Source organism: Biomphalaria glabrata, chromosome 2 (assembly GCF_947242115.1).
Source record: "Biomphalaria glabrata chromosome 2, xgBioGlab47.1, whole genome shotgun sequence".
Lineage (NCBI taxonomy): Eukaryota > Metazoa > Mollusca > Gastropoda > Planorbidae > Biomphalaria > Biomphalaria glabrata.
In genome coordinates this window covers 3901297-3926470 of record NC_074712.1, presented here as the reverse complement: position 1 = coordinate 3926470, position 25174 = coordinate 3901297, and the positions used below count along the sequence as shown (strand labels likewise).

The window sequence follows — 25174 nt, the reverse complement described above, 5'->3', positions numbered from 1 at the left end:
CTTTCGAGTGGGGGGGGGGGCGGTCCAATTTATTAGTAGAAATCACAGCTTGTCAACGGAATCAATTAAATATCTATATAATTAAAACTTGTTATTGATATTTTAACCGATCTTTATATTATGTTGTTCCCCTGTTAGCCGATTGGGTGTGGGGGGAGGGGGGCGAATACAGCTGCAGCCCTTCCAACCTAAACCCTTTGAGTGGGGGGGGGAGCGGTCCTACTTTTAATTAGGAATCATAGTTTGTGAACAAAATTAGTTGAATTGCAATATAATTTTTATATTATGTTGCTATACTTCTGGTATCTTAGCCGATTCGGTGAGGTGTAGGCGGGGGGGGGGGGGCGATTGCTTCTGCTGCCCTCCCCACTCTAGCCCCCAGAATGAATTATAGAGAAATCATAGTTTTTGAACAAAGTTAGTTGAATATCTATATAATATAAGCTATATATTGATGTTTTAATCCATTTGTAAATAATGTCGGATGAAAAGATGACGTTTTAAAACAGAAAAGTCAAATGTGGCGACAGAGTTTATGTAATTGCACACGAATTCATCTTAGTTATTTTATAAAGACTTTTTTTTGGAAAATTCATACGAACATTTTTCATAATAAGAGTAACAATTGAGATGAGTTCTGAACCCAAATATTATTTTCCTGGTCATCTTTTCAACCTTTACTCAAACTGATATTTTTCTGTAGTAAAAAAAAATATTTGGGACAATAACTCACAATTTATGCTTGAATACTAAAAATGAAAAAAATTTAGAGTAAAATCTAATTGGTTCACTTAATTTCTCCTCCCACTTCCAAAATGTTTTTTTAGAGCTTTAAATTATAGTTCTGTAACAAACCAAATTACAAACATGCCTACTGAACAAAGTGTATCACTTACAAAAGAGTTTTTTTTTTTAAATTATTATTTTTTGAATAGATGTTTTTTCGTTCCTCAAAGTTATTCTTGTATTTTATTAAGTTATATAAGTTATTATTGTATTTGCGATGTAGTAAGAGCATGTAAAATCATATTAGAATATTTTTCAAGTAAAACATTATTCACAAGGTCCTAACTTAATAGGATGAATAATAAGCTGTAGATTGTCAGGAAAATGCGTTTCTGCGGTGAAGAATGCAAGAAAACGATTTTGGCGTCGGGGCTTCGCCCCGATCCTCAATGGGGGAGCTTACAGCGCTCCCCCAGACCCCCTAGCTGTCAAGAGAAAGGCCTCAGACCCCCAGACCCACTAGCTATCTAGGGAAAGGCCTCAACATGGCTTTTTTTTTTTCAATTTTTTTTTCGACTGCGATCCTCAAAGCCTTAATCGAAATAATATGTGAGGTATCTTATTTTTTCAAGGAACAAATCGTTTGTATTTGCAAGGTAGTAAGGGCCTATAGATTCATATTAGAATATTTTCAAGTAAAACATTATTCAAAAGATGCTTTTTTTTAAATAGGATAAATAATGAGCTGTGGATGTCAGGAGAATGCGGTTCTGCAGTGAAGAAAGCAAAAAAAAAAAACGATTTTGGCGTCGGGGCTTCGCCCCGATCCCCACTGGGGGAGCTTACAGCGCTCCCCCAGCTGTCAAGAGAAAGGCCTCAACGTTGCTGTTTTTGTATGCTTTTTTCGCCGACGGTTGAGAAACACTGCTTTTTTAAACATTCTAATATATGCATAACTTTGAGAGTTATATATATACTGTAAGCGCGTTTATGCTTAGGGTTAGGGTCTGGGAAAAAATCGCCCCCCCCCCCACTCCGAAGTTCTGGATCCGCCAGTGGGTCTGATCTCCTCACTAATGGACAGCAAGGTATGATCACCTCATAGACAGCAAGGTCTGATCCCATAATAGACAGCAAGGTCTGATCCCCTAATAGACAGCAAGGTCTGATCCCATAATAGACAGCAAGGTCTTATTGGCTATAGACAGCAAGGTCTGATCCCCTAATAGACAGCAACATCTTATCCCCTAATAGATAGCAAGGTCTGATCCCCTAATAGACAGCAAGGTCTGATCCCCTAATAGACAGCAAGGTCTGATCCACTAATAGATATCAAGGTCTGATCCCCTAATAGACAGCAAGGTCTTATTGGCTATAGACAGCAAGGTCTGATCCCCTAATAGACAGCAAGGTCTGATCCTCTAATAGACACCAAGGTCTGATCTCCTAATAGATAGCAAGGTCTGATCCTCTAATAGACAGCAAGGTCTTATTGGCTCTAGACAGCAAGGTCTTATCCCCTAATAGACAGCAAGGTCTGATCTCCTTAAAGGCAGCAAGGTATAAAAGGGATTTTTTGTTTACATTGAAGATAAGTTTTAAAAACAATTGTAAATAACATACAGGTCTATATTGTTTGTGCAGTTTAATTCAAAATAAAAAAAAAATTAAAAGAAGTCATTATTGTTTCATTATTTATTTTTCATAATGTCAAAAAACTAGAACTGTCACTTCAGTTCCAGTCAATAACAAAAACCAATGAAGACATGATGACAGCTAAAAGTTCTAAGTATAAACCACTGACCTATATGTATTATATCATATATATATATATATATATATATATATATATATATATATATAGGCCTGTGACATAAACATTGAGATGACATCATAGTTAGTTTTAAGTTTCCATCCCATTGTGAGCTCAGTTCAAAAGAAGACAACCAACACAAACTTATACACAGGTCTGACCTACATAAATACATCAAATGATAAAATGAAAACAAAAAATGTACATCTACATTTCTCATTATGTACATCTAGGTTTGGGAGAGGCGGGGTAGACACCTTAGGGGTCACGATAGAGGACATGAGATGATGTTTAAATAAGTGCATAAATATGGGTCAGTGCTAAAACAATTTAAAAAAACAAAAACAAAGAGAAATTAATATTTGTGTAAGAAAACTAAACTAGTTAAAATTCTTCCATACTCTCTATTTAAAATAAAGTTTTATAGATCTATATATCATCTAACAGCACAGAAGTACCATATTTTTGTAAACATGATGATTAGATCTAGCTAAGCAAAGTTAGTAAACAAAATGGAGATTTTAGTGGAGGGAATTCATTCACTATTTCTGAAACTTTTGTAACATGAAATTTCCTCCCTTAGCTTTTCATAACTCATCAGCGCATTTAGAAATAACATACTAATGCAAAACAAAAAAAAAATGTCTCATGCCTAGAAACCAACTAGGAATATAGGATAAGTTAATTCAATTTTTTTAAATCATTCATTTCTTGGTGCCTATTGCAATTTTAATTTTAGACTGTAACAGTGATTTAGAAATAACATACTAATGCAAAACAAATAAAAATGTATTATGCCTAGAAACCAACTAAGAATATAAATAAGTTAATTCAATTTTTTAAAATCATTGAACCCTTGGTGCATATTGCAATTTTAATTTTAGACTGTAACAGTGATTTTAAGAAACCTAACATCTTTAAAAATGGTTTACAAAATAAGAATTTTTTCTAAAAATTGTAATTTAAGAAACAATATATTCTATGAATTTAGTGATGTAAAACATAGATATATTTTCACAACTAAAACAATATAATAATATAGGTTAATATATATACTCAACACAATTTTTGTGCAAGTCAATTCTACCTATATTTGAATAGTAAACTAACCCTTGGCGATAACTTCTATATAAAATATTATATATAAATTGGCTTAATAAACATTTACTAAACTAAACTTTTACACTTTATGGTGTACATGACCATTTTTTTAAAAAACTTAGCATTACAATCTAATATGACATCCTAAAAAAAAAGATTAAAAATTTAATCATAATTTATGGTAATACTATTTACACAATAAATGTTCAGATTTCTTCAGAAAAAACATTTTTTGTTTTTAAGCCATGAGAAATGAAATCACACAAGAACAAAAAGTATTTGGCAACTTAAGAGTGTGTAATTTGAGTTGAACTTCACTGCACTGCTCTATACATTTTATTGTACAATGCTATCAAATCCAACATCACAGCCAAAGTGAATGATCAACAAACAAATGAAAGAAAGACAAATCAGGAGAACAGAAATAAATCACCATCATGAGACGCTCGTACAGAGCCAATCCTAAATCCATTTTTCAAGTTCCATAATCCTTAGATACTTTAAAGAAAGTGTTCTCTCCCTTCTTAGAGAAATACACGATTCAATATAAACTAGCAGATCTAATAGAAATACAGTAGAATGTTGATTAACGGATGTCAAATACCTGAACTGCCTTTTTTCAGGATGCTACCTAATCCATTGTTGTTCTTTAAAAGAATTCGAAACTTGGCAGAAATGATCACGTTGATACAGCGCAAGATCAGAATTTAGATCTCTATAAAGTTAGGCTACTATGTGCCACCCTTTGTTCGCTGTATATTTCACTTAAATTTTTTGTTTATGTATGGCTCGATATTCCATTATAAACTTTCCTTACATAATTGGCGAAATGGTCTGTTTATAATATTCTGCATTAGATTATATGGATGATCAAGTATCCGGAGAGACCCCAAACACAATTAATCCAGATAATCAACGTTTTACTGTTGTCTATTATATTGTTGACTTAGATAAAATCAAACATATCAAAAAAATTATTATTTTCTTTACAATTCATTCCAACTATAAAAAGGTATACATCTGTTAGATTTTGAAAAATTGATATTTCTAATAAAAAAAATGAAAACATTAAGGAATTTTATCACATCAATTGAGATTTTTAAAATGTCAGTGAAGACATACAAAGACATTTAGTTTCACAAGATTAAAAACTCTGGCCAGGGAACACATCACTTGGCTAGCTAAAAATATTCATCGGAGGTAATGTTTTGCTGTTAATTCAAAAATAATAATTGCACTTTTCAGTTTTACTTGTTCACTTGATAAAAAATGATGCACAACTTTTGTCAACCATATAGTGCTGAGTGCAGAGGTGGGTGTGAAAATTGTACAAGATAAAATCAGCCTTGTACAAGATAAAATCAGCCTAACTGTAAACATACCATCAATGAAATGAAAAAAAAAAAGTAACAATCACAAAATAGGTTATAGCAATTTTACAAATATTTTTTCCAACTATCCAATTTTATTTGTTTTACAAGTTTTGGACATTCTTTCAGAAATGAAGATTATTACATCCTAGCCCAAACATCCCCCCCCCTCCCCCGGAAGAATGGCAGGGCAGGGTTTGAACTCAGGACCATTGGATGACAGTCCAAAATGCAAACCACTAGATAAAGTATATAAATCTATATTTTCTTTTAAACATGGAGGTCTTATTTCACAAACAATTCTTTTATCAGAGTTTTTGTTTAAAAATTTAATAAGAAAAAAAAACAAGGCAAAATTTTAATCGACCTTCACTCTTGAGGTGCTTGCAATAATTAGGCAAACAATAAAACTGAATGCCATTAAGGCATGTTCAAACTTGTATTTATTCAACTTAAAAAAAAAAATCACTTCCTGGCAAGACAGTAATAAGTAAACTTCAATATTGTCTGACCAGGCCAACTATCTCTTAAAATTATCTTTAATTCAGCAAAAAATGTTCACTTGGTAACATATCTTAATAATTAAACGTACAAAGCAATAAATATTACTTTTTTTTGTGTGTTCATGTTTGTAATTTCACACGTTACACTGTTAGGGCAGAAAAATTAAAGACTTCTTTAGTTATTCTAAATGATTTTATTTTACTTGTATTCACTTCAACAAAGTTTTGGCAGACTTAAATTTATTATTCTAATTATGTACAGCTTTTGACAAAGAGTTTACAGTATGTTTGAAATGACAGTACACACAACATTTAAAAAAAAAACAACTACAAGTGCAGTAAAAGATCATCAAATGTACAGAAAGTAAATTACTTTTTTACACAACCTTAGCCTAAATATTTATTACATATTCAAAAAAGAATATTAAATTATGCACATTTGGTATGTTAACATTATTCTTTCTATAAATGCTTTGTAAGCATTTCAGTGAATGTATACGTCTACTCTGCCAAGGGGAGATCATTAACATCAAAGGTTTTGCATACGGTGAGAAGTGCCATTTCATTGAAAATAGAATGAAGATTATTTTAAAACTCGATGATGGAGTGAACATTAACAGAAAAAAAAAATTCATGTTTTAACACGGGGCCCTGTTTGGGTGAAAAAGGATGCCCTGTCATTCTAGTTGTGCCAAAGCTTTCAAGATGTACACCAACAAAAACATGCAATTAATTGAATCTTTTGTTTTTTTTAAGTTAAGTACATTTACACTAATGTATTAATAAAATAATAAGTCACTGAATATACATGGAATTATGGGAGATACAATATATATAACTATGAATTCTGGGATATATTTCTTTTATCTTCATTTCTTAATAAATTTGTCTGTAGTCTTGATACAAAAAGAACAACAGCATAAACATTATTGCAAATAATTTTGATCACTTGCATTATATTCCTAAGCCAACAGACTGATATGACTAACATAATGACAAGAGGTCAAAAGGTCAACAAGAACTTCAATGTTTATTAATTTTCAATTAATATGTACACTTGACTCAACAACATGAAACTACCAAAAGTCATTGTGCTGTGACTTATATAGAATCTTATTAACATTCAGCCTATGGGCCCAAATATGATAAACTAGCACAACTCAACTATAGAAGAAGTGAATTCATAATAGCTAGTTTTTAAAGGGACAGAAGTAAACCTGATTTAGGAGGCAACCTTAGCAGTGGACAGGGCCATGGGCGAGTATCATATATGATGGTCACAAAAGATTATTTTTATCGCAAGGCGCCCCCCCCCCCCCCCCCAAAGGTGTGGGGCCAATGTTCCCATTTATAACTCATTAAGGGTGCCTTTGAATCTTACTAATGTTTTCAAAATGTCTTAAAAATAGATATGTTTAAAATGTATGTATAACTATAACTCTAATTTGAAGATGGTTTGCCTTTGTTAAAGCTATAGATTCCATATTTCATCCACAGGAATCAGAATTCTTTAATCATAATAAGTTAATTCAATGGTTACTTGTCAACTATCATTACCTAAATGTAATGCTCGAAATTGTTGACAAGTTAATATACTGTATTAACTACAGAGACCTTCATCTTAATACATAATACACGCTGATTCTCATAACATAATTTGCTCATGAATTAAATATTCTTCCAAGTCCAGTTTTTGAATGACATCAATGAAGTCAGCAGTTTTCTTAATATGATTTCTGGGGTATAACTAATTCTAAAACAAAAAAAAATTATCCAAGATTTGAAACAATGGACTTTCTGATTGGAAAATGAGTTGTTAACTATCAAGTCTTCAGATCCTATTTAATTTTGAAAGAATATCAAACATCCTTCAAGTGACCAGTCATGCACCAATAAAACTACACTGTCAATTTGTACCACAACATAATAGAAACAAAACCTAGATATCACTACAAATGTCAAAGCAAAATGAAAATGTTTTGTTCCAAAGTTCAATAAATAAAAACTCTGTACAGTTTCACATGGTGATTATAACTTAAAGCAAACACAAGTTTTGATGAACAGATTCTATTTTTAAAGCAACAAATGTAACAAAACCAAAAAAAAAAACAACAATAAATAATTATGTGAATCGCTAATGATGAAATGTAGGTCATCAGCTGTTCATCTCCTGTTCTAGCATGGCATCCAGTTCATCTGTAAGTCCTTGTAGCATGTCATCAATGTCACTTAAAACATTCCCAGAACTGACTGGCTTTTGACTGCAATTATAAACAGACACAAGTTATAAAATGTCAAAGATAGGTAACTAAGAATGTCAAGGTTGCTATAAAGTATGGGATCTCTTAGTTTGACAATCACCAAGTCAAAGGTCAGCAGAGCTGGTTCTACTGACAACTACAAAATAAACTAATCCCCTCAGTCTTGCCAACATCTCATAAAGTAACTGTAGGGCAACTATTGCACCATTTGTAAAATATTTACAAACCCTATAATAATAGTCTATAAATAATTTTATTATCCATGAGGAAATTATTCAATAAGTTATAAATCATGATGGGAACCTTCTTTTCTATTTAGCAGAAAAGTTCCTTTCAGACCTTGCAATTTATAGGGCAGATGATGTAAAGGTCATCTGTTTCTGTGGCCCAATGATAATGAGGGTGTCATGTGGCCAGCACAACCTGTGCCTTTACTTTTTCCCAACTTATGTTGGGTACCCATTACAGCTGGCTGGACTCAGAGGCACCCTAAGATCCTGAAATTGAAATTCCTCGTCTTCACCAGGATTTGAACCCGGGACCTCTGGCTCAGAAGCAAAGCGCTTTACTACTCGGCCACCGTGGCTCCATTTACCTTAGTGAATTCTAGAGCACATGATTGCATGTCATAAATATTTTAAATTATTTTTTTTTTTAAATACTAATATTGAATGACAAAGGATATAATCATCTCTTTTGAAGTAATGTCTGTAATTTTAAAGAAAAGACAAATTCAATTCTTGGTTAACACCCTTGCTCTTACCATGGTCTGTGCCACACATGCAAAAATAAAATTCAAGAACAAACAAACAAACAGTTGGACAAACCTTTCTGCAGGAAGTGGAGGCAACACATCTGAAGGTTCAGAGATTGGTCTGGAGGGTTTAGGACTCAGCATGGGTTTAGGGTTTGGTACTGGGGCTCTTATTGCACCTGGAAGATTGTTTTAAAACAGATATTGTTCAATTATTTCCAACTGGTGTTCATCAGAATTTAGTCAAAGTTTATTTTAAGAAAGTGAAATAAATGACTTTTAAAAAAACAGTTCTGCTACATACTTTCAACTTATTTGAGGCATCAAAAAATGTTTGTGTTTGAAGATATAGTTTAATATAGTCTACAAAAATAAGATATATTCTACTAATTCAGTTAATTTATTTGTCTAATTTTACTAATATACACAATAACTAATGAAAAAAAAAGTTAATTTAAAAAAATGGGTTTATACACATATTCATTCAGCACTTTGGGGATCAATTGCACTGTTTTATAGATAAGTGCAAACAATATACAGACTAAGCTTCCAAAAAAATTTAAAAGTATATGCTATCATAGGATCATAAGTAGTTGTTTTATTAACTGTGTCTACATGATGAAGCTGCTATCAGGAATTATATCTGCAGTTGAGGGTCAGACTGGGCTCCATAGTCTTGGTCAGCAGCCAGTCTACAACAATCTGCTGTCCACAGTCATCTCAGACTAATGAGCCACTGTGGTTGACATTTGGCTTATAAACATTTGGCCTATAAATTGTGTTTGTCTGCCCAATCCGCAATTCACTATAAAAATACCAAGCACAATCTGGATGCCTTAAGAGTTTTGCAAAACCTATGTAATGTCCAATTACCCCCCTCACCCCGAGCAAAAGAGTTGCTATCATTTGACAGCTGCACTGGGTCTGACAATTACCCTGCAAGGGGGACAGCCACATGTCAAAAGCGATCTAGTTTGACGAGCTTAAAGAAGGATGGCGTTACAAAGATGCCCCCCATAAGGGCTATAAAGCTCAACTCAGAAGCCATTATGCCCTCATAGCATAGAGGAAACTAGTTGGCAGAAGATAGTCTCTGAAAGACACAGTTGGAGAGTTCTCACAAAAGCCACCGGACACACACTTGAGACCCAAAGAAAAACCTTCTTGAAGACAGGTGCAGAAGACAAAATAAAACATAAATAGACCCCCCAGCGAACAATGGCTTTGTCTGCATCAGATGTGGAGAATTTACAGCTTGCAACTGGGTTTGCAGAGTCATTTGCTGTCATCTTTAATCTTCAGAATGGAAGACATCATTGACTATTATAAGCTATCTCGACATGACCAATGCATAATTTTTCAACTCAGAACCGAATACAACAGAATGAGACAACATATGTTCCGGAAGCTAATGTCGGGACGAGCTAAACTTGTCCTTATGGAGCATTACCAGAGAATGCTGACCATGTCCTTCAAAGCTGCATACTATATCAAAAGGCATGAACAAGACTCTGACCCCACAACCCTCTCATTGAAGAAAAACTATACGGAGAACTGCCTGATCTGGAAACTACTGCGCAAATGATCTCAGATATAGGATTACTGATCCTGAACCCTCCAACATGTAAAACGAGAATGAAGAAGAAGAAATCATTAAGTAGCTGTTGCAAGTACCAGAACAAACTAAACCTTAAAAACATTCTTTTTTTAATGACATTCCTTTGACAAACACCAAAACTTTATGTTTATATCTCTATATCTACCAAGAAATCTGTAATCAACCAAACAAACAATTGAAAAAACAGACAACACAAAGAAATGGGAACTTGAAGTGTATGCTAATCAATCATTCATCATAAATTTCTTAAAAAAAAAATAAATTTGGAGAAATATGGATTTATTAATTTGTTCCTTTTTTCAGTTACTTCCCTTTATCTTTAGTATTCATCTACAACAGCAGTTCTCAACCTTTTAGGCTCGGCGACCCTTTTTACAATCCCCCACTCTGCCGTGACCCCCCCTCCCAAACACACATACAGCAATAGAAGAATGGACAAAAACAATCCATATTTTCGATGGCCTTAGGCGACCCCTGGCAAATAGTCAATCAACCCCCAAAGGGGTCGCGACCAACAGGTTAAGAACCCCTGATCTACAATGTATTAAAACTCTTTTCGTTCTAAGATTAATGTATGAAGTAAGATGGTTGACCTTACCTGAGGGGTTGGGTGGTTTGTTGACTTTATTTTGTACATGTGTGGGTGGCATGCTTCCATTGTAACCTGATGACCTTGACTGCTCATTGATAGTCATATGCTGCGTGTGTGATTTGTACTGAGATGAGGAGTTTGAATATTTTAGAGATTCATTGTCAAACACATTGGGGTTAAGGTCCACATTCCTATGTCCACCATCCATGTCCACAGTCTGGACAATGGAGGGTTTAGCGTTGGCGGCTCTTTGCTTTATGGTCCCAACATTTTCATTAGCGAATGGCAGAGTGTTGGAGTCTATGCTCGAGGAGGATGAGTTTGATTCGAAGCTGGTGGTCGACTCGCTACGCTTGTCGTGGCATATGGCATGCATGGTGTCATGCTCTGGTGTGCTCTCATGCTCACTGCCAGCTGGAGACCCACTGGTTACCGAAAGAGCATTTGGATGCTTACGCAGCTGGACTCCACCGATTGGCCCAGGGTGAGTGTTGGGGGATGGTTTAGGTGTGGGCAGTACAGGCATTACATTACCTGCAAGGCGAGGATGATTCATAGCAGAGCTGCCTGGTGGAATGAAATTCCGTGGCCCTGGCTGGTTGGGCCTGGGTTTATTTCCATAATCACGCTGGTGCATGCCATACTCTCCTTTCCCTCGTAAGGAAGGTATTCCATAGTTGTGTATTTTTGGAGTGATGATATCCATAGCAATTGGTGGCGGTGGAGGAGGGAAATCGTCGCTGTCAGTTGACACATTGTCGGGGAACTGATCTTCTTCCTCTGTTTTCTTGCCGAACTTTTCAGACAAGCTTTTTACGCAGCTGGCAAATGCCTGAACTTGAGGCTGTCCAGTATGGGCAGCGGGGATATTTGTGGCAGGATGTGGAGATGATGGCTGAGATGGAGGATGCTGCTGTGATGGGTGAACTTGTGCTATGTAAGGCAGCTGTTGTTGAGGTTTAGGCATGTTGGCCATTGCCATCGGAGACTTGGGTGGCACTGGTGATTTTGGCTGTGCCTGCTGCTGCACTTGTGGCTGAATGATGACCTTGGGCTTGGCAAACACTGGAGGCTGCTGGGAGGAAGGGGCAGGCTGTGGAGAGATGGGTGTAGCTGCTACTATTAGTTTTGGAGCAGTTCCAGGCTTGGGAGACAGAGGCTTCTGGGCCACAGCTGGAGCGTTGAGCGTAGATTGGGTCTGTTGCTGGTAATGCTGAGGTTGCTGCTGCTGTTGTTGTTGTGGTGGGAGCATGGGCTGCTGGGGATGTGTCTGAATCTGCTGCTGAAACTTGTTTGCCACAGATGGTGAATGTGGCTTCTGGGGCTTCTGCATGACAGGAGGTGGAGGCTGCTTTAAAGCAGCAACAATTGTAGTGGGCTGAGGGTGCACAGAGGCAGAAACTGTTATTGTTGTTGGTGCATTCAAGTTTCTGCTGGGTGATGCAGGTGCACTCTGAGACAGTAGATTAGTTTCCTCCCTTATAGAGTGGGTTCGTTTAGGCGGAGGAGGAGGTATTTTCTTAGCCCCTTTGCCTCCAGGGGACAAAGACTTGGGCTGACCAGAAAACGTTGAATCATTCTCTGTATTGATATGCAAGGACCCAGTCAGTGAGACATTCATTGCAGTCTGGGATATGTGCGGAGGAACAATCTGCGGAGTATCATAAATATGTTCTCGGGCATCTACCCGAGCCATGTTGTTGTTATTGTTTGGACCTGGTTTGACATGAGTCGCACTGTAATACAAACTTTTATTTCCATCAGTATTAATCTCCGACTCGTGTTTCTCAGATTCAGACTTGACCATCGCCTTGGGGACAGGATTGCGTTTGTCTAGTGCCACTTGATATGTTGCAAAGTCATTCTCATCCAATACTTTCCCAGTGTTGTCTAAAAACACATCGTTTTCAGAAGATCTTCTAGTCGACCCTTGAAACGAGTGATACATGAGTGGCTGACCATTACTGTCCCTCTTGTCTTCCGATGTACTTGACCTTGTGTTCCTCTTGACCTGGATGGCCACTATGTCAGGCTGCAAACTTCCAGCGCTCCCCGTTGAGTTGTGTCTGTAAGGAGTTGCTCCTGCAAGTCCAGCATCCTCCCTGGGCAAGGGAATGACCCTCATTTCCCCCTGTCCAGCTGCGCCACCGCTCCCCACACTGCTCCCACTGTTTCCGCTGCTGATAGTGCTAATGCTGTCTCCCGATGGGGACTTCTTGGGGCGCGCCCCGCCCATCGTGGTTTCATACACGTGCTGTGGGATGGCAGTCATCTCACTACCAGACCATCTCCCTGTAATGGGGGGAGCTGGTGGGGGTGGCTCCAACAGCTCCAATGATGCAGTCCGACCATCCACAGATGACAACCTCTTCCCCCCACTGGTAATCCTCTTCAGCCTGTCTATAGCCAGCATGATCTTCTTCTGGTGACCTGTAATATAGTCAAAAAAAGGTTAAGATTAACATTGACTTAATTAAAAAAAAACATGTTCCTACTTAACAACTAGAATGTTACATGAAAAATGCTAAAATGCTAGTAAAAAAAAAAGAGAAATAATTTGATATTTAACAATAAATGTTAACTTTAAACGTCAAAATGTATAAAAAAAAAACAACAACAAACAAACAAACAAACAAACCAACTACAACAACAGCAGCTTTATAAAGTACTTTACTATTCTCTATTGATTGATTGATCTAAATAAACTTATATTAGTTATTTCTAATGATCTTGTTTTTTATCAACTTATATTTATGGAAAACTCAAACCTAAACTGTTGTGCCAGAACCTTTTTCTATTATATTTAACATATGTCTGAGTGGGGTTCTGTGTTCAAATCTCTATCTCAATGAAGGCTACGATTTTGAATTTCAGGATCTTTAGGGCGCCTCTGAGCCCAACCAATTGGTGCCTGACTTTAGTTGGGGGAAAGTAAAGGTGGTTGGTCATTGTGCTGGCCACATGACATCCTCGTTAACTATCAGCCACAGAAACAAATGACTCTCAGAAGCTTTCTAAATCGCAAGCTTTTAGAGGTATCTGGTGTACAACATAAAGTGTTGCTAAGCAAGATCATTTGAAAAGTTGAATCATGAATGTCCTGAACACTACAGCATCACATTTTCTAAGCACTTCTGTTTGTAACTTTTATTTAGTTGGCAATTTTCGAGTTCAATTTTGTGTCCTTGATATTGTTTAATTCATCGTGAAAATTTCTGCAAATTTGGTATACGCTCTAAAAATAGGCCTACACAACATTTGATGTTCCGATGTACTGCAAAAGGATAATTAAATCTCTCGAATTACAGGCTCGTTATTTAATGCAGGGTATCCAGAAAATTGGGGGATTTGAGACTAAATTTCAGAAAATTGGGGGATTTGAGACTAAATTTTGTTTATCTAAAAGTGTTGTAAACGTCGGCAATAATGGAAGGTGTCACTGTGACACAGTTTATCGTCTGCTAAGACATGACAAGAAGGGAAAGCAACAGATTAGAGTTAGTCATCCATGCCAGGACACAGTTTCTCAAGACGTGTTAGCGGGGGAGAAGCGTAACCGACTAAATATTTATATCAACGAACTGTGTCTCAACCCAGGCCTTAGGGACATTTCGCGGACATGAGACAATGACCACAGGACGCTGTACTTCACAATGCAATCTTGACCACAACAGCTCTTGATCAAGTTGCTAAATGTAACGAAGTTTGCCCTCTTCGTCATATTTCTGTATGAGTGTCGGGCACATAACTCCCAGATGTAGGCCTACATTTGAGTGACAAGAATGACGTAAGACCACGTGGGTACAATTCATCCAATAGCAAAGTATTCACTAACCACTATAAAGATTGGACTCTCTCCAAAAGTAAACCAACATAGAAACGAAAACACAATAATAGACAGAAACAGAAATACAAATGGACAAATTCATAGAGTGGAATCGTGAAAGTGTGTAGTTGATTACATTGATTGTAATCGATTATATTGCAGCTAGAACTGTGATTGTAAACTTTTGACATTTCTCTCTTGATTCTTCGATGTACGGAACTTAATTAAGGAATCAACATAATATATTTTTAAAGGAGTACTTCCAAATAATGTAGGTTAACACATACACACGTGTGAACCAACTCAGTTGGCCAACCCGAAAGAACACATTAAGAGAATAATTAACAATAATATCAAATGCCTGGTTTGGATTTCATTAAGAATCAGAAGTAAGAGTTTACTGAGAAATCGATACCAGAATGTAATGAACAGGACTCGATTTCACTACAACGCACTGTAAATAGAATCGTTTTATCACAAGTCGATTGATTGGAATGACTGACCGACTTTTCTTTTTTTCTGAGCAAACGCTGAAAAAAATCATCAAATCTGCCTACACCTGTAAAAAGATCTAAGACCTAAAACTTTTAATATATTCTAGTATAAAAGTAAAAAAGTAACACATGTGAAACATTGTGTGTGTTTATTTAAAATGGCTAACACGCGGTAAAGCGCCTACGACGTACTCACTTCAACTTAACAGACTTAATGGAGTCCCGAGTTTCTCATGGGAAAACCCGACTGGGCCACTTATATGAACGATTGTCTATGTTTTTTATACCTGGCTTTGCTTTGTTTTTTTTCTTTGTGTTTTTTTTTAGTTTGTTTTGTTTTATAATAAAAGCTTTTTATATTGTTTTAATAGTTCAAAATCTACTTAGGATGCCTTATTGACCCAAACCTAGTAAACTGTCTTGTAGGACAAATGACTATATTTTAAGATCACTACTATTATCTAATGAACGTTGATGCCAAGTTTTATTAAGATTGGGGTCAAGCGATTTTTATTTCTATAAAGGACATACATAAATACTCCTTACATTCTACTTTATATAATAGATGTGACCTCTGTGACTTAGTTTAAAGCCCATCCACAAAATACAGGCTCAACATCAGGATAAACTATTATAATAAAAGTCTTTGGAATTTATTTGAAGAGGTGTGTCCCCTAACCCTAACCATAATTCCACATAACCGTACTATAAATACAGAGAAACCTCGGATTTGTTCATGAAACGAGCTCTCTAACCAATATTAAAAAAATATGTTCACACAGAAATTAAAAAAGGTGGCACCCTGATAAGCGACACACAAATCTACGACACACAAATCGACGACACACAAATCGACGACACACAAATCTGCGACACACAAATCTAAGACGACTTGGAAGCGGAGAGAATTGGAAGAAATCTAAATCAAAATTTCCAATCACTAGAACAATAATGTATTTAATGAAAAATAAAAAGGCCATTTGTCAGAGCCAGTTAGGACCCCCCCCCCTCCCTCCTCTAGTTAGAGAACTACATGAACTGGCAAACGAAACAAAGGAAACTTGCACGTGTCACTATAGTTGCCATTATGAATGGAAATAAAAAATCGTTTGTTAGTTTAGTGTGTAACTTGAAGAAAGAGAACGCTCCTGTAACAAATAGTTTCCACCGCCACCCTTTTTTTTTGGGGGGGGGGGGGTGTTATGCTAGAACTGCATTTCACGCTCGATTCATCGTTTGAACTGGTACAACCTGTTCTGTTGGAGACTTTGGGACGCGCAGGCACATGTGATTATTGACTTTACTACAGGTAAACAAGAACATAACACCAGTAAATAAACGAGATTTCGATAACAATCCAAATCTCAAATCGAGCCAGCTCTGAAACTCAATCAAAGATATTCAAATTCAGTTGATGCGATGTTAGAGTGTATTAAAGCGTAGTTTACGAGATTTACGATATGACAAAAGCATGCAAGTGTGTATTATTGCCAGCACAACGGCCGACAGTAGCATCTTCCAAATAGAGCAGGGGTTCTCAACCTGTGGGTCGCGACCCCCTTGAGGGTCGATTGACGATTTGCCAGGGGTCACCTAAGACCATTAAAAATAAGGATTGTTATTGTCTATTCTTCTATTGTTGTGTGTGTCTGGGGGGGGGGGGTTTGCGGCAGAGTGGGAGATTGTAAAAAAAGGGGTCGCTGACCTTAAAAGGGTGTGAACCGCTGAAATAGAGGAAGCAGCAGCTGCCTACTTATTAATAATGGAGACCATCAATGGGTAAAAGCAAAAGAGATAAAGGTCAAATAAATATTTTTGAAAATATAGTGCCTAATTCAAAATCAATTAATCAAGTAAAATTCACGTTTCACCAAAAAAATAAAATAAATAAAAATACATAAAAACAAAAGCTTATCTAAGGGGAACAACTCAATTAACAACCAACTATATATCCCAATAGAGGAGAAGTTCTTTCCCTTTTTTTATCAAACCAAAAAAAAAAAAATGTATACATAAATTACCAACACGTAGGGGCCTACTTAAATTTTTAATTGATTCATGTCTTGTTAGGTACAATGGGTTTAAAGTTTCAACTTGATCCAAGAATGGGTGTGGAAGAAATAACATGGGCAATAGCTAAGGGGGACTAATCCCCCTCACCTTTAGCTATATCTATGAATGCTGTAGACTTTATTTTCTTTGTTGGCATCAAACAAAATAATTAATTACTGGTAACTAATCAACTAATTGGATATCTATTTTATTGATATATGTATTGTCTTCGCCAATGAATAATTGTACAAAGTGTCAACTTGATCCGAGACTGGGTGTGGGAGAAATAACGTGTACATACTTTAAGACAGACAGAGAGAATTGATATAGATCTAAGTTTTTGTAAAAAGCCGTGATCGATTAGGCCACACTTTGAATCCCTGGGCACACGTACACTAGACGTAGATCTCAATACTTTATAAACAACTTACCAATACAATGAAATTGTATAGATCCGAATTAAAATTTTATTTAAAAAAAAAAGTCTTTCTATGAAAAAAAAAAAAAAACTCGTTTAAAATGTGTCTCGACACCAAGACATCAAAGAAAGTACACTGGAATAAAAACAAAAGTGCGAACAGTCCACAAGGAGAGCACTTGTACTCGCCCTACAGCTCAACAACAGATGAGTCCCGAGAGCTGTCTCTAACTAGATCTAGACAACACACACACACACAGAACCTGAGAGCACAAACTGAAATGTCAGTAAAAAGGCCAGAAATCACGTCACTGAATTAACTCGTGAATCAACGGGGATGCAACTCTGAATAAGAAATGCACCTCTCTGTTTTGCGTCGGAACACACTCGCACGTATATCCACACACACACACACACAGACATAGGAGACTCCACCAACTCCTTATCTGTTTATATACTCGCATCGCATGGGCCTACAGAGAAGAATCACCAGGGATAAAAAAAAAATAAGGTCGCCAAAAAAAAAAAGGTCAGCTTAATGAAAACGCCCAAGAAAAGAAAGATACAAATAATAAATAAAGTGCCAATTTATTATTCATTATTAATAGGTGGATGATAAAAAATTGGGTGGGTATGGGTGGGAGGGGGAGTTAATCGTTCCACATCTCCCTCCCACCTATGCAACACAGCTCCTCCCTTGTTCAGGTCCTTAGATTGACCAGCTTACAGCCAGCTTATCTTGCAGCTTTCTTTATTCAGAGCTTGTATACATCGGTGATAAACAATCCACCCCCCTCCCCTCTCTTTCTGCTCTCCCCCCTCACCCCCCCACGTAATTTGTATACGTAGATTTATACACGCAGGTAAATAGCCGAACAGGCAAAGAGACTGTTGTGAAAGAGGGGGCAGGAGGTATTAGATGAGGGTAAAACAAAAAAAAATGAAGAGGAGTTGCAAGGGCGCCCTCCTGTGTTTGATAAACAAGACGACGCGAGCTGGAAGAGGTTCATTAGCACAGGCAGACATTAAGGCTTAATTAATGAGGTCCCACAATTCAAAAGTGGTGTCATCTCGTCATGTTTAAAACCCTCGACACGGCCTCGGCAGTGAGCCTCGTGGTTTGTCCTTCAGTTGACTTCATTGTCCCCCCTGCTCACGTGTGTTGAATGACCTCAATAGCAACAGAATGCAGTGATCAAGTTTGAATCACACGAACTACTTCAATGTCAAGTAATCCAAACACTGAAGTCTCACCTATGTAAATTAGACGTCAAAAAAAATTACAATAGGTGCGGCGTTAGAAAAAAACGGTGACAAGGTTGTTTGGTGTTTGCACCTTCCAGGTCATCTAAGTTTAGACATAGACACCATTTTATTTTCTACCAAGTCTCCCTTCAGTAAACAACCTTGCACCTATTTCTATAAATATGTATGTATTATATATATATATAAACTCACTCACAGCTTCTCTCAACCCTATTATAATGTGGCTGGTTAGCCGTGTCTCCACTAATTTGAGATTCATTTGGTTTACTTAAAAAACATCAGGTTGAGAAACGTTGAAACAGAGTAAAAAGGATACAAACAAAAAACAGGTTAACCGAACTCTGCATAGTTTTTACGCTGACAGAAATAATTGTAGTTTGTAACCCCTTCCGGAAGCGCGGATAACTATTTGGGTTAATAAAGCACACACAAAACACACATACACATAGCACGCACACACGCATGACGAAGGGAAGTAACAGGCTGTGCAGGAGTGTTAGCAGAGTAAGCGCCCTTGTTAAAATAAGGCGGAGATAAACACATATTTAGGCACACATTTTCCTTATTCAGAAATCAAACAAAATAGTGTTAACTTTTTCTTTCTTTTAAACAGCTATTTATACTGAGGAAGTAAAGGCAGCCTGTCGTTGTTCTGGCCACATGACACTCTCGCTAACCGTCGGCCATTAAAACAGATGAACTTTAAGCCTACATAGATAACAAGGATCATTAAAGGGTGTCGGTACCTATATTGAAACTAAACGTATGATGTCATGGGAAAGACAAAACAGGAAGGAACCTAGTCCAGAGACCAAAAAAGAAAAGGGTGTGGGGCCATCACGCTTTTTAGAAATGCATCATGTATACATATTGGTATGTAGAGGAAAGGCAGAGGTGCCCAAACGTATCCAATGAGGTAGTTCCGAATCTCTGACCTACTTTATAAAAAGTCACGCGACTGTGGTCTTATACATGGCAATAATGGCAATATCTTGCTATGATAAGATGTAGATCTAGATTTAGTGCTAGCCTAGATCTAGTAGACCTACTAAATAATCATAAAAATTAGTGAATTATTGTAATATACTTTTTATTACTTAAAGATGTCTAGATCTAGACTATTTTCATGTTTAAATGACAATGAAATCAATGAGGTTATAATGTAAACAACACACCCACGTGACTGAGAAGAGATCCGGAACTACCCCATTGTCCAGTGCCCAAATATTTCCAGACGGCGGAGTTGATAATGATATACTCATTCGGATCAATAAAGCTAGGTCTGCCCTTTCAACTCTTCCTGCAATCTTGCGCTCTAAGGCACTATCTCTACATAACAAAATACGAATCTATAATACAAACGTTAAGTCTGTCCTTCTATACGGTTCAGAAACACGGAGAGTCACTAAAAAAAAAAATGGAAAAGCTCCAGATCTTTGTTAACAGATGCTTAAGCCGGATATTAGGAAAAGATACTGTCAATTTGTGGGAGAGAACTAGACAAAAGCCCATAGGCCAAGACATCACAAAGCGAAATTGGAGCTGGATAGGACACACCCTGCGAAAACCAGCTGCCAATGTTGCAAGGCAGGCACTTGATTGGAATCCGCAAGGAAAGAGGAAATTGGGCAGCAGACCCAAGCAATGTCAATCATCAGTGAAGCTGAGGGTACTGGAATGAGATGGGAGCAGATGAAGAAAGCTGCTCAGAACCGAGCTCGGTGGAGCGGTTTGGTAGCGGCCCTATGCTCCCCTGGGAGTACACAGGATCAAGTCAAGTAAGTCAAATATTTCCAGTGGCGGGATGTCTCTGGTTTAGAACACTTAAAATGTCTATTGGAAGGGAGCAACACCGAGGTCAATGTATTTCTTATGTTAAATTGGGAGGAAAATCCATTTAATTTCTACAGCACACAAATCTAGAACATTCCGTATGAGTCTTCTCTAACAAAATATTTTCAATGTTGTTATACAAAGACATGATTCTCAAACTGGAGTATGTGGGTACAAAGTAATTGGATTGATGTCAGACAAGGAACTGCCAAATGTTTATGAGGATTCAGAGTGATATGTATCCAGTGCTTTTTTTTTTTTTGTAAAAAAAAAATATAAAAAATAGGTGCCGGTACTCAGTGATGGATTGCCTAACTTTTAACTACTAATAAATTAATAATTGACATTAAAATGCAAGAAAAATATTTTTTTCCCACATTGAAAAAGGTGCTGGCACACTGTACCCGGTGCGTACAGTCACAAAAAAAAAACACTGTGTGTATCTATGTGTGTGTGTGTGTGTGGTCCTCAAGAAAAAAAGTGGTACCTATAATGAAAAGGTCTTATGAAAATGAAAAGGAGATATTTGAGAAAATACCACAAAGAAAATTAGATTTCATTACTCCATAACATCATTGCAAATGGAAGTATTTCCTTTGGTGAATGAGTCTGTGGCCAATACACATGTCCATGAAAATCTGGGTGCCTAGCCATTGATTTCAAGTGACCATTTATCCAATAATCAATTATACATTATTATATTAACACTAAAACCGTATTTAACTGACACCATATACTCTACCCAAACATGCATTTTGTATTGCCTCGTATGAAATAAATGTGGCTTGAATCCTTTGTATAGTTTTTAAGAAACATAACTATCTCATGTTCCATGGCGTTGCACCTTCTTAGAAGACCTAAAATTTGTAGGCATTTGCTGGGAAGAGGCAGTGGGCGAAACCAAACTCTGTTTTCAGGGAGCTTACCAGTTTCAATCAATCTCCTCCCCCCCCCCCCACTATTGCAGGATCTATATAATTTGAAAGATTCAAACACAACTGACCTAGTTTTTGTATTCCAATCTCTTCCAGGTCCTCCCAGGTGATGTCAGTGACGTAATCGATGTTGTCATAGCCCTGACCACAGAGCGTGTCCAGGTAGGTGCCAAGCCCCAGCAGGTGGAGCCACTCCATGAGGTCATTCTGTGGACAGTCAATTGTTGAAACTTTTATGCAAGAGACATTGGAGGAAAAAAAAAAGGAAGGGGGTGAACTTGACCATCCAACATTAGTTGCATATGAAACATTTTCTTGGTGAACTTGACCATCTAACATTAGTTGCATATGAAACATTTTCTTGTTGAACTTGACCATGTAACATTAGTTGCATATGAAACATTTTCTTGTTGAACTTGACCATCTAACATTAGTTGCATATGAAACATTTTCTTGGTGAACTTGACCATCTAACATTTGTTGCATATGAAACATTTTCTCTTTAATATAAACTTTTATTCTCACTGAATGGGAGACAACTGTGCTGACTTAATGGAGTCCTTTCTAATGTGGAATCACACAAAATTCTCACAGTCCCCATTAGAGAATGGAATGGGTTGCCTGAATCAGACAGGAAAACCAACAACTTAGCAAAGTCATTGATTAACAGGCATGGCAAGATCGACACATGAAATGCTTAAGACTGTAATTAGGCCTATCTTCTTTTTTAAATCAACCGTCTGTAATATATAATAAACCTCTGTATTATATAATAAACGTCTGTAATATATAAGATACAATTCTTTCCCGGTTTAGAGTGAGACTCAAAAATCAACCACAAATCTGAACACAAGCAGAAAATAATAGAAAAGTTACTTGAAAAAGATGGGCATACACTTCTATATTTGGACCTAAAGAGGGGGGGGGGGCATTACAAGGGACGCTGAGCTGATATACAAGTAGCAGACTGGACTAAGAGACATTACAGTCTGTCTCTGCAAAATAAAAAAATAAAAAATTGGACTCCAGAAATTCTGATCCTAGTCTAAAAGGAAACAATTACTAAGGAATCCCACAACTCAATCTGGACATAGTTGGAAGGAACCTCTAGCTCATAGGCTGATAAGCTTCATTTTATTCATCTATTTAGGTTTTAATAATATTTAGAAAGCCAAACCTACAGGCTTATAGTCGGGTATTCCATCGTGGATGTTGAGACGAGCGATCTCACTCTTGAGACGTTTTCTGTGTGCAGGCTTTGTGATACCAATGGCAGTCAAGTCCTAAAGAAACAACAAAGAAAATGAGGACTTAATTGTAGGACATTATAGTACAAAGAGCAAACGAAAAACGTGTGTGTTTGTTTGTGTGGTTAAGCTATTGTGGGCACGATTAATTTTGACAAAGTGCGAATATGTGCCAATAAACGTCTTTCTTTATATGTATTGTAGATTTGGAAACGTATTAGGTCAACATGTACATGCATACAAATAAAAATAATGTTATTTGCAGGCAACATAAGTAGGAGCTTGACTTGACACTTGAACTTTCTGCCCTATAATCCCATTTCTAAGTGATTCCAATCAACGATGTAGAATAAAAGGAAATACAGGAGAAAATGTTACACAAAATATTTCCTATGTAATGGATTATTAAATGAAAACATCTGTGTCACTGTTTGTAAGCGTGTTTAAAAGTATAAATATTTCAGCAAATATATGTGTGTGTGTAAATATATATGTGAGTGAGTGGGAAGTAATCTTACCAGTCATTTGGGGGTCGTGTGTGAGATGGTGAACTCTGGTATAACTTACCTCAGGGGTCATACGGGAGATGGTGGGCATATCGTAGCCGGCTTGATAAAACAAAGGATAGTACTCCACAAAGCCAAGTTCATGGAGCCAGGCATGGAGCACCTCGTTGTCCTGTAGGCAAAAGTCACAAAGTGACCATAAGTTAGCCAAATACAGAAAATACAAAGTGACCACAAGTTAGCCAAATACAGAAAAATACAAAGTGACCACAAGTAAGCCAAATACAGAAAATACTAAGTGACCACAACACCACAAGTTAGTCAAATACAAAAAATACAATACAAAGTGACCAGAAGTTAGCCAAATACAAAAAATACAATACAAAAAATACAATACAGAGTGACCACAAGTTAGCCAAATACAGAAAAAGCAAAGTGACCACAAAGTTAGGGTTAGCCAAATACAAAAAAATACAACACAAAGGGACCACAAGTTAGCCAAATACAGAAAATACAAAGTGTCAAAACGCCAAATTTCAGTAGCGAATGAATGAACTACTGAACGCCATTGAAAGAAACTATTTTGTAATGAAACCCAAACGTTAACGGGACGGTGTATAATATTTGTATCTGTTTTTGTGGACCACAGCTCATTAAAGTGACCAGCAGCTTGGCTGTCTGATTCTACTCTAAAAAAATGTTTGAACCCCGTTTGAATAGGATACACTTAGAGAGATGATCGATCCCGAGTCAATAAACAACACGCGAGCCTACTTCAGTTCAATCACTAGACCATTCAAACCAAACATAAAGTCCATACAAATAGAGTGAAGGGAGCGCACCATTCACTGGATGCCATATTCTCTCCATATTGCAAGCTTTATCTCCTTTGCCTACATAAAAGTAAATGAATTAAGTACCACTAATTGATAAACTAATTGGTTAATGTTTTGATCCATTCCCGTCTTGTCATCGACAATGGATAATTATGCAAAATTTAAACTTGATCCGAAAATGGAAAGGGGAGAAAAAAAATGGTAAAAGAATACTACCCTGACAGACAGACAGACATTTAATACGAGCTTGTAAAAAACTTATATTATTGCCTTCCAAGATAGGCAGGGAGTGTGACACATTTTGATAAACTTAAACGGTGCACTATTGGTACAGTAAAAAATATGTACAGTTATATATATATATGGGGGCCACCTAATTATGAAAGAATAATCAACAAGTGACAAAGGTAAAAGTACATTTCTTGTTCCTTATGCTAGGACAAATTCGTATAAATGTTTTTGTTTTTTTTAAGCTAATAGAACATGGAAAGATTTGCCAGGAAAACTAATGACTAAGTAGAGTTTAACATAGGACGTAATTATCTTATTTTTTTGTGAGTGCAGAAACGTCCGTAACGTATAAGAAGATAATCAAGTTGTGAGTTGTACTTACAGGCACGCCGGCCTGGAACAGCTGGAGGACGTTGATGGTGGAGGTGTAGCCAGGCTCCTCCAGACGGTCCAGGCTACCGAGGCTGGAGCTGGACGTACTGTGGTAGCTCTGTCTGGAGGAAACGCCGGACTCGTAGCTCTGGCCGGACAGTCGGTGCTGCTGGTTGTTGACGTGGATGTTGATGAAGTTGTGGGTGGGCTGGAGGAACTAATACACAGGAATCGAATATAACATAACAGAAGTCTAATATGAAATACATGGAAGTGACTTTTAAAATACCTCTGAAATCGAATTATACATAAAGTGAGTGCATATGACATACGTAGAGACGAACAAAAGTCGGACATAACATACATAAAGTCCAATAAACGTAGAGTAAGTCAAACAGTATACAGGGTATCGAAAATAAC

The 25174-nt window shown here is 36.9% G+C and overlaps 1 protein-coding gene across 6 annotated transcripts in view; it reads right to left on the bottom strand.

Annotated features, from left to right (window-relative positions):
• Positions 1-3382: 3382 nt before the first annotated feature.
• The window catches only part of LOC106057959 (caskin-2-like), a 258135-nt gene continuing 236343 nt past the window's right edge, over positions 3383-25174 (bottom strand). For 5 of the 6 annotated variants that reach the window (XM_056018782.1, XM_056018784.1, XM_056018785.1 and 2 more), the window contains 7 exons: positions 24765-24971; positions 23377-23487; positions 22744-22845; positions 21631-21769; positions 10745-13168; positions 8602-8707; positions 3383-7774 (listed from right to left, as the gene is read on the bottom strand). In XM_056018782.1, coding sequence (XP_055874757.1) covers positions 7669-7774; positions 8602-8707; positions 10745-13168; positions 21631-21769; positions 22744-22845; positions 23377-23487; positions 24765-24971 — 3195 coding nt within the window. In that variant the 3' untranslated portion in view covers positions 3383-7668. The remainder of the gene's footprint in view (positions 7775-8601; positions 8708-10744; positions 13169-21630; positions 21770-22743; positions 22846-23376; positions 23488-24764; positions 24972-25174) is intronic. The other variant, XM_056018783.1, reaches the window with a different exon arrangement.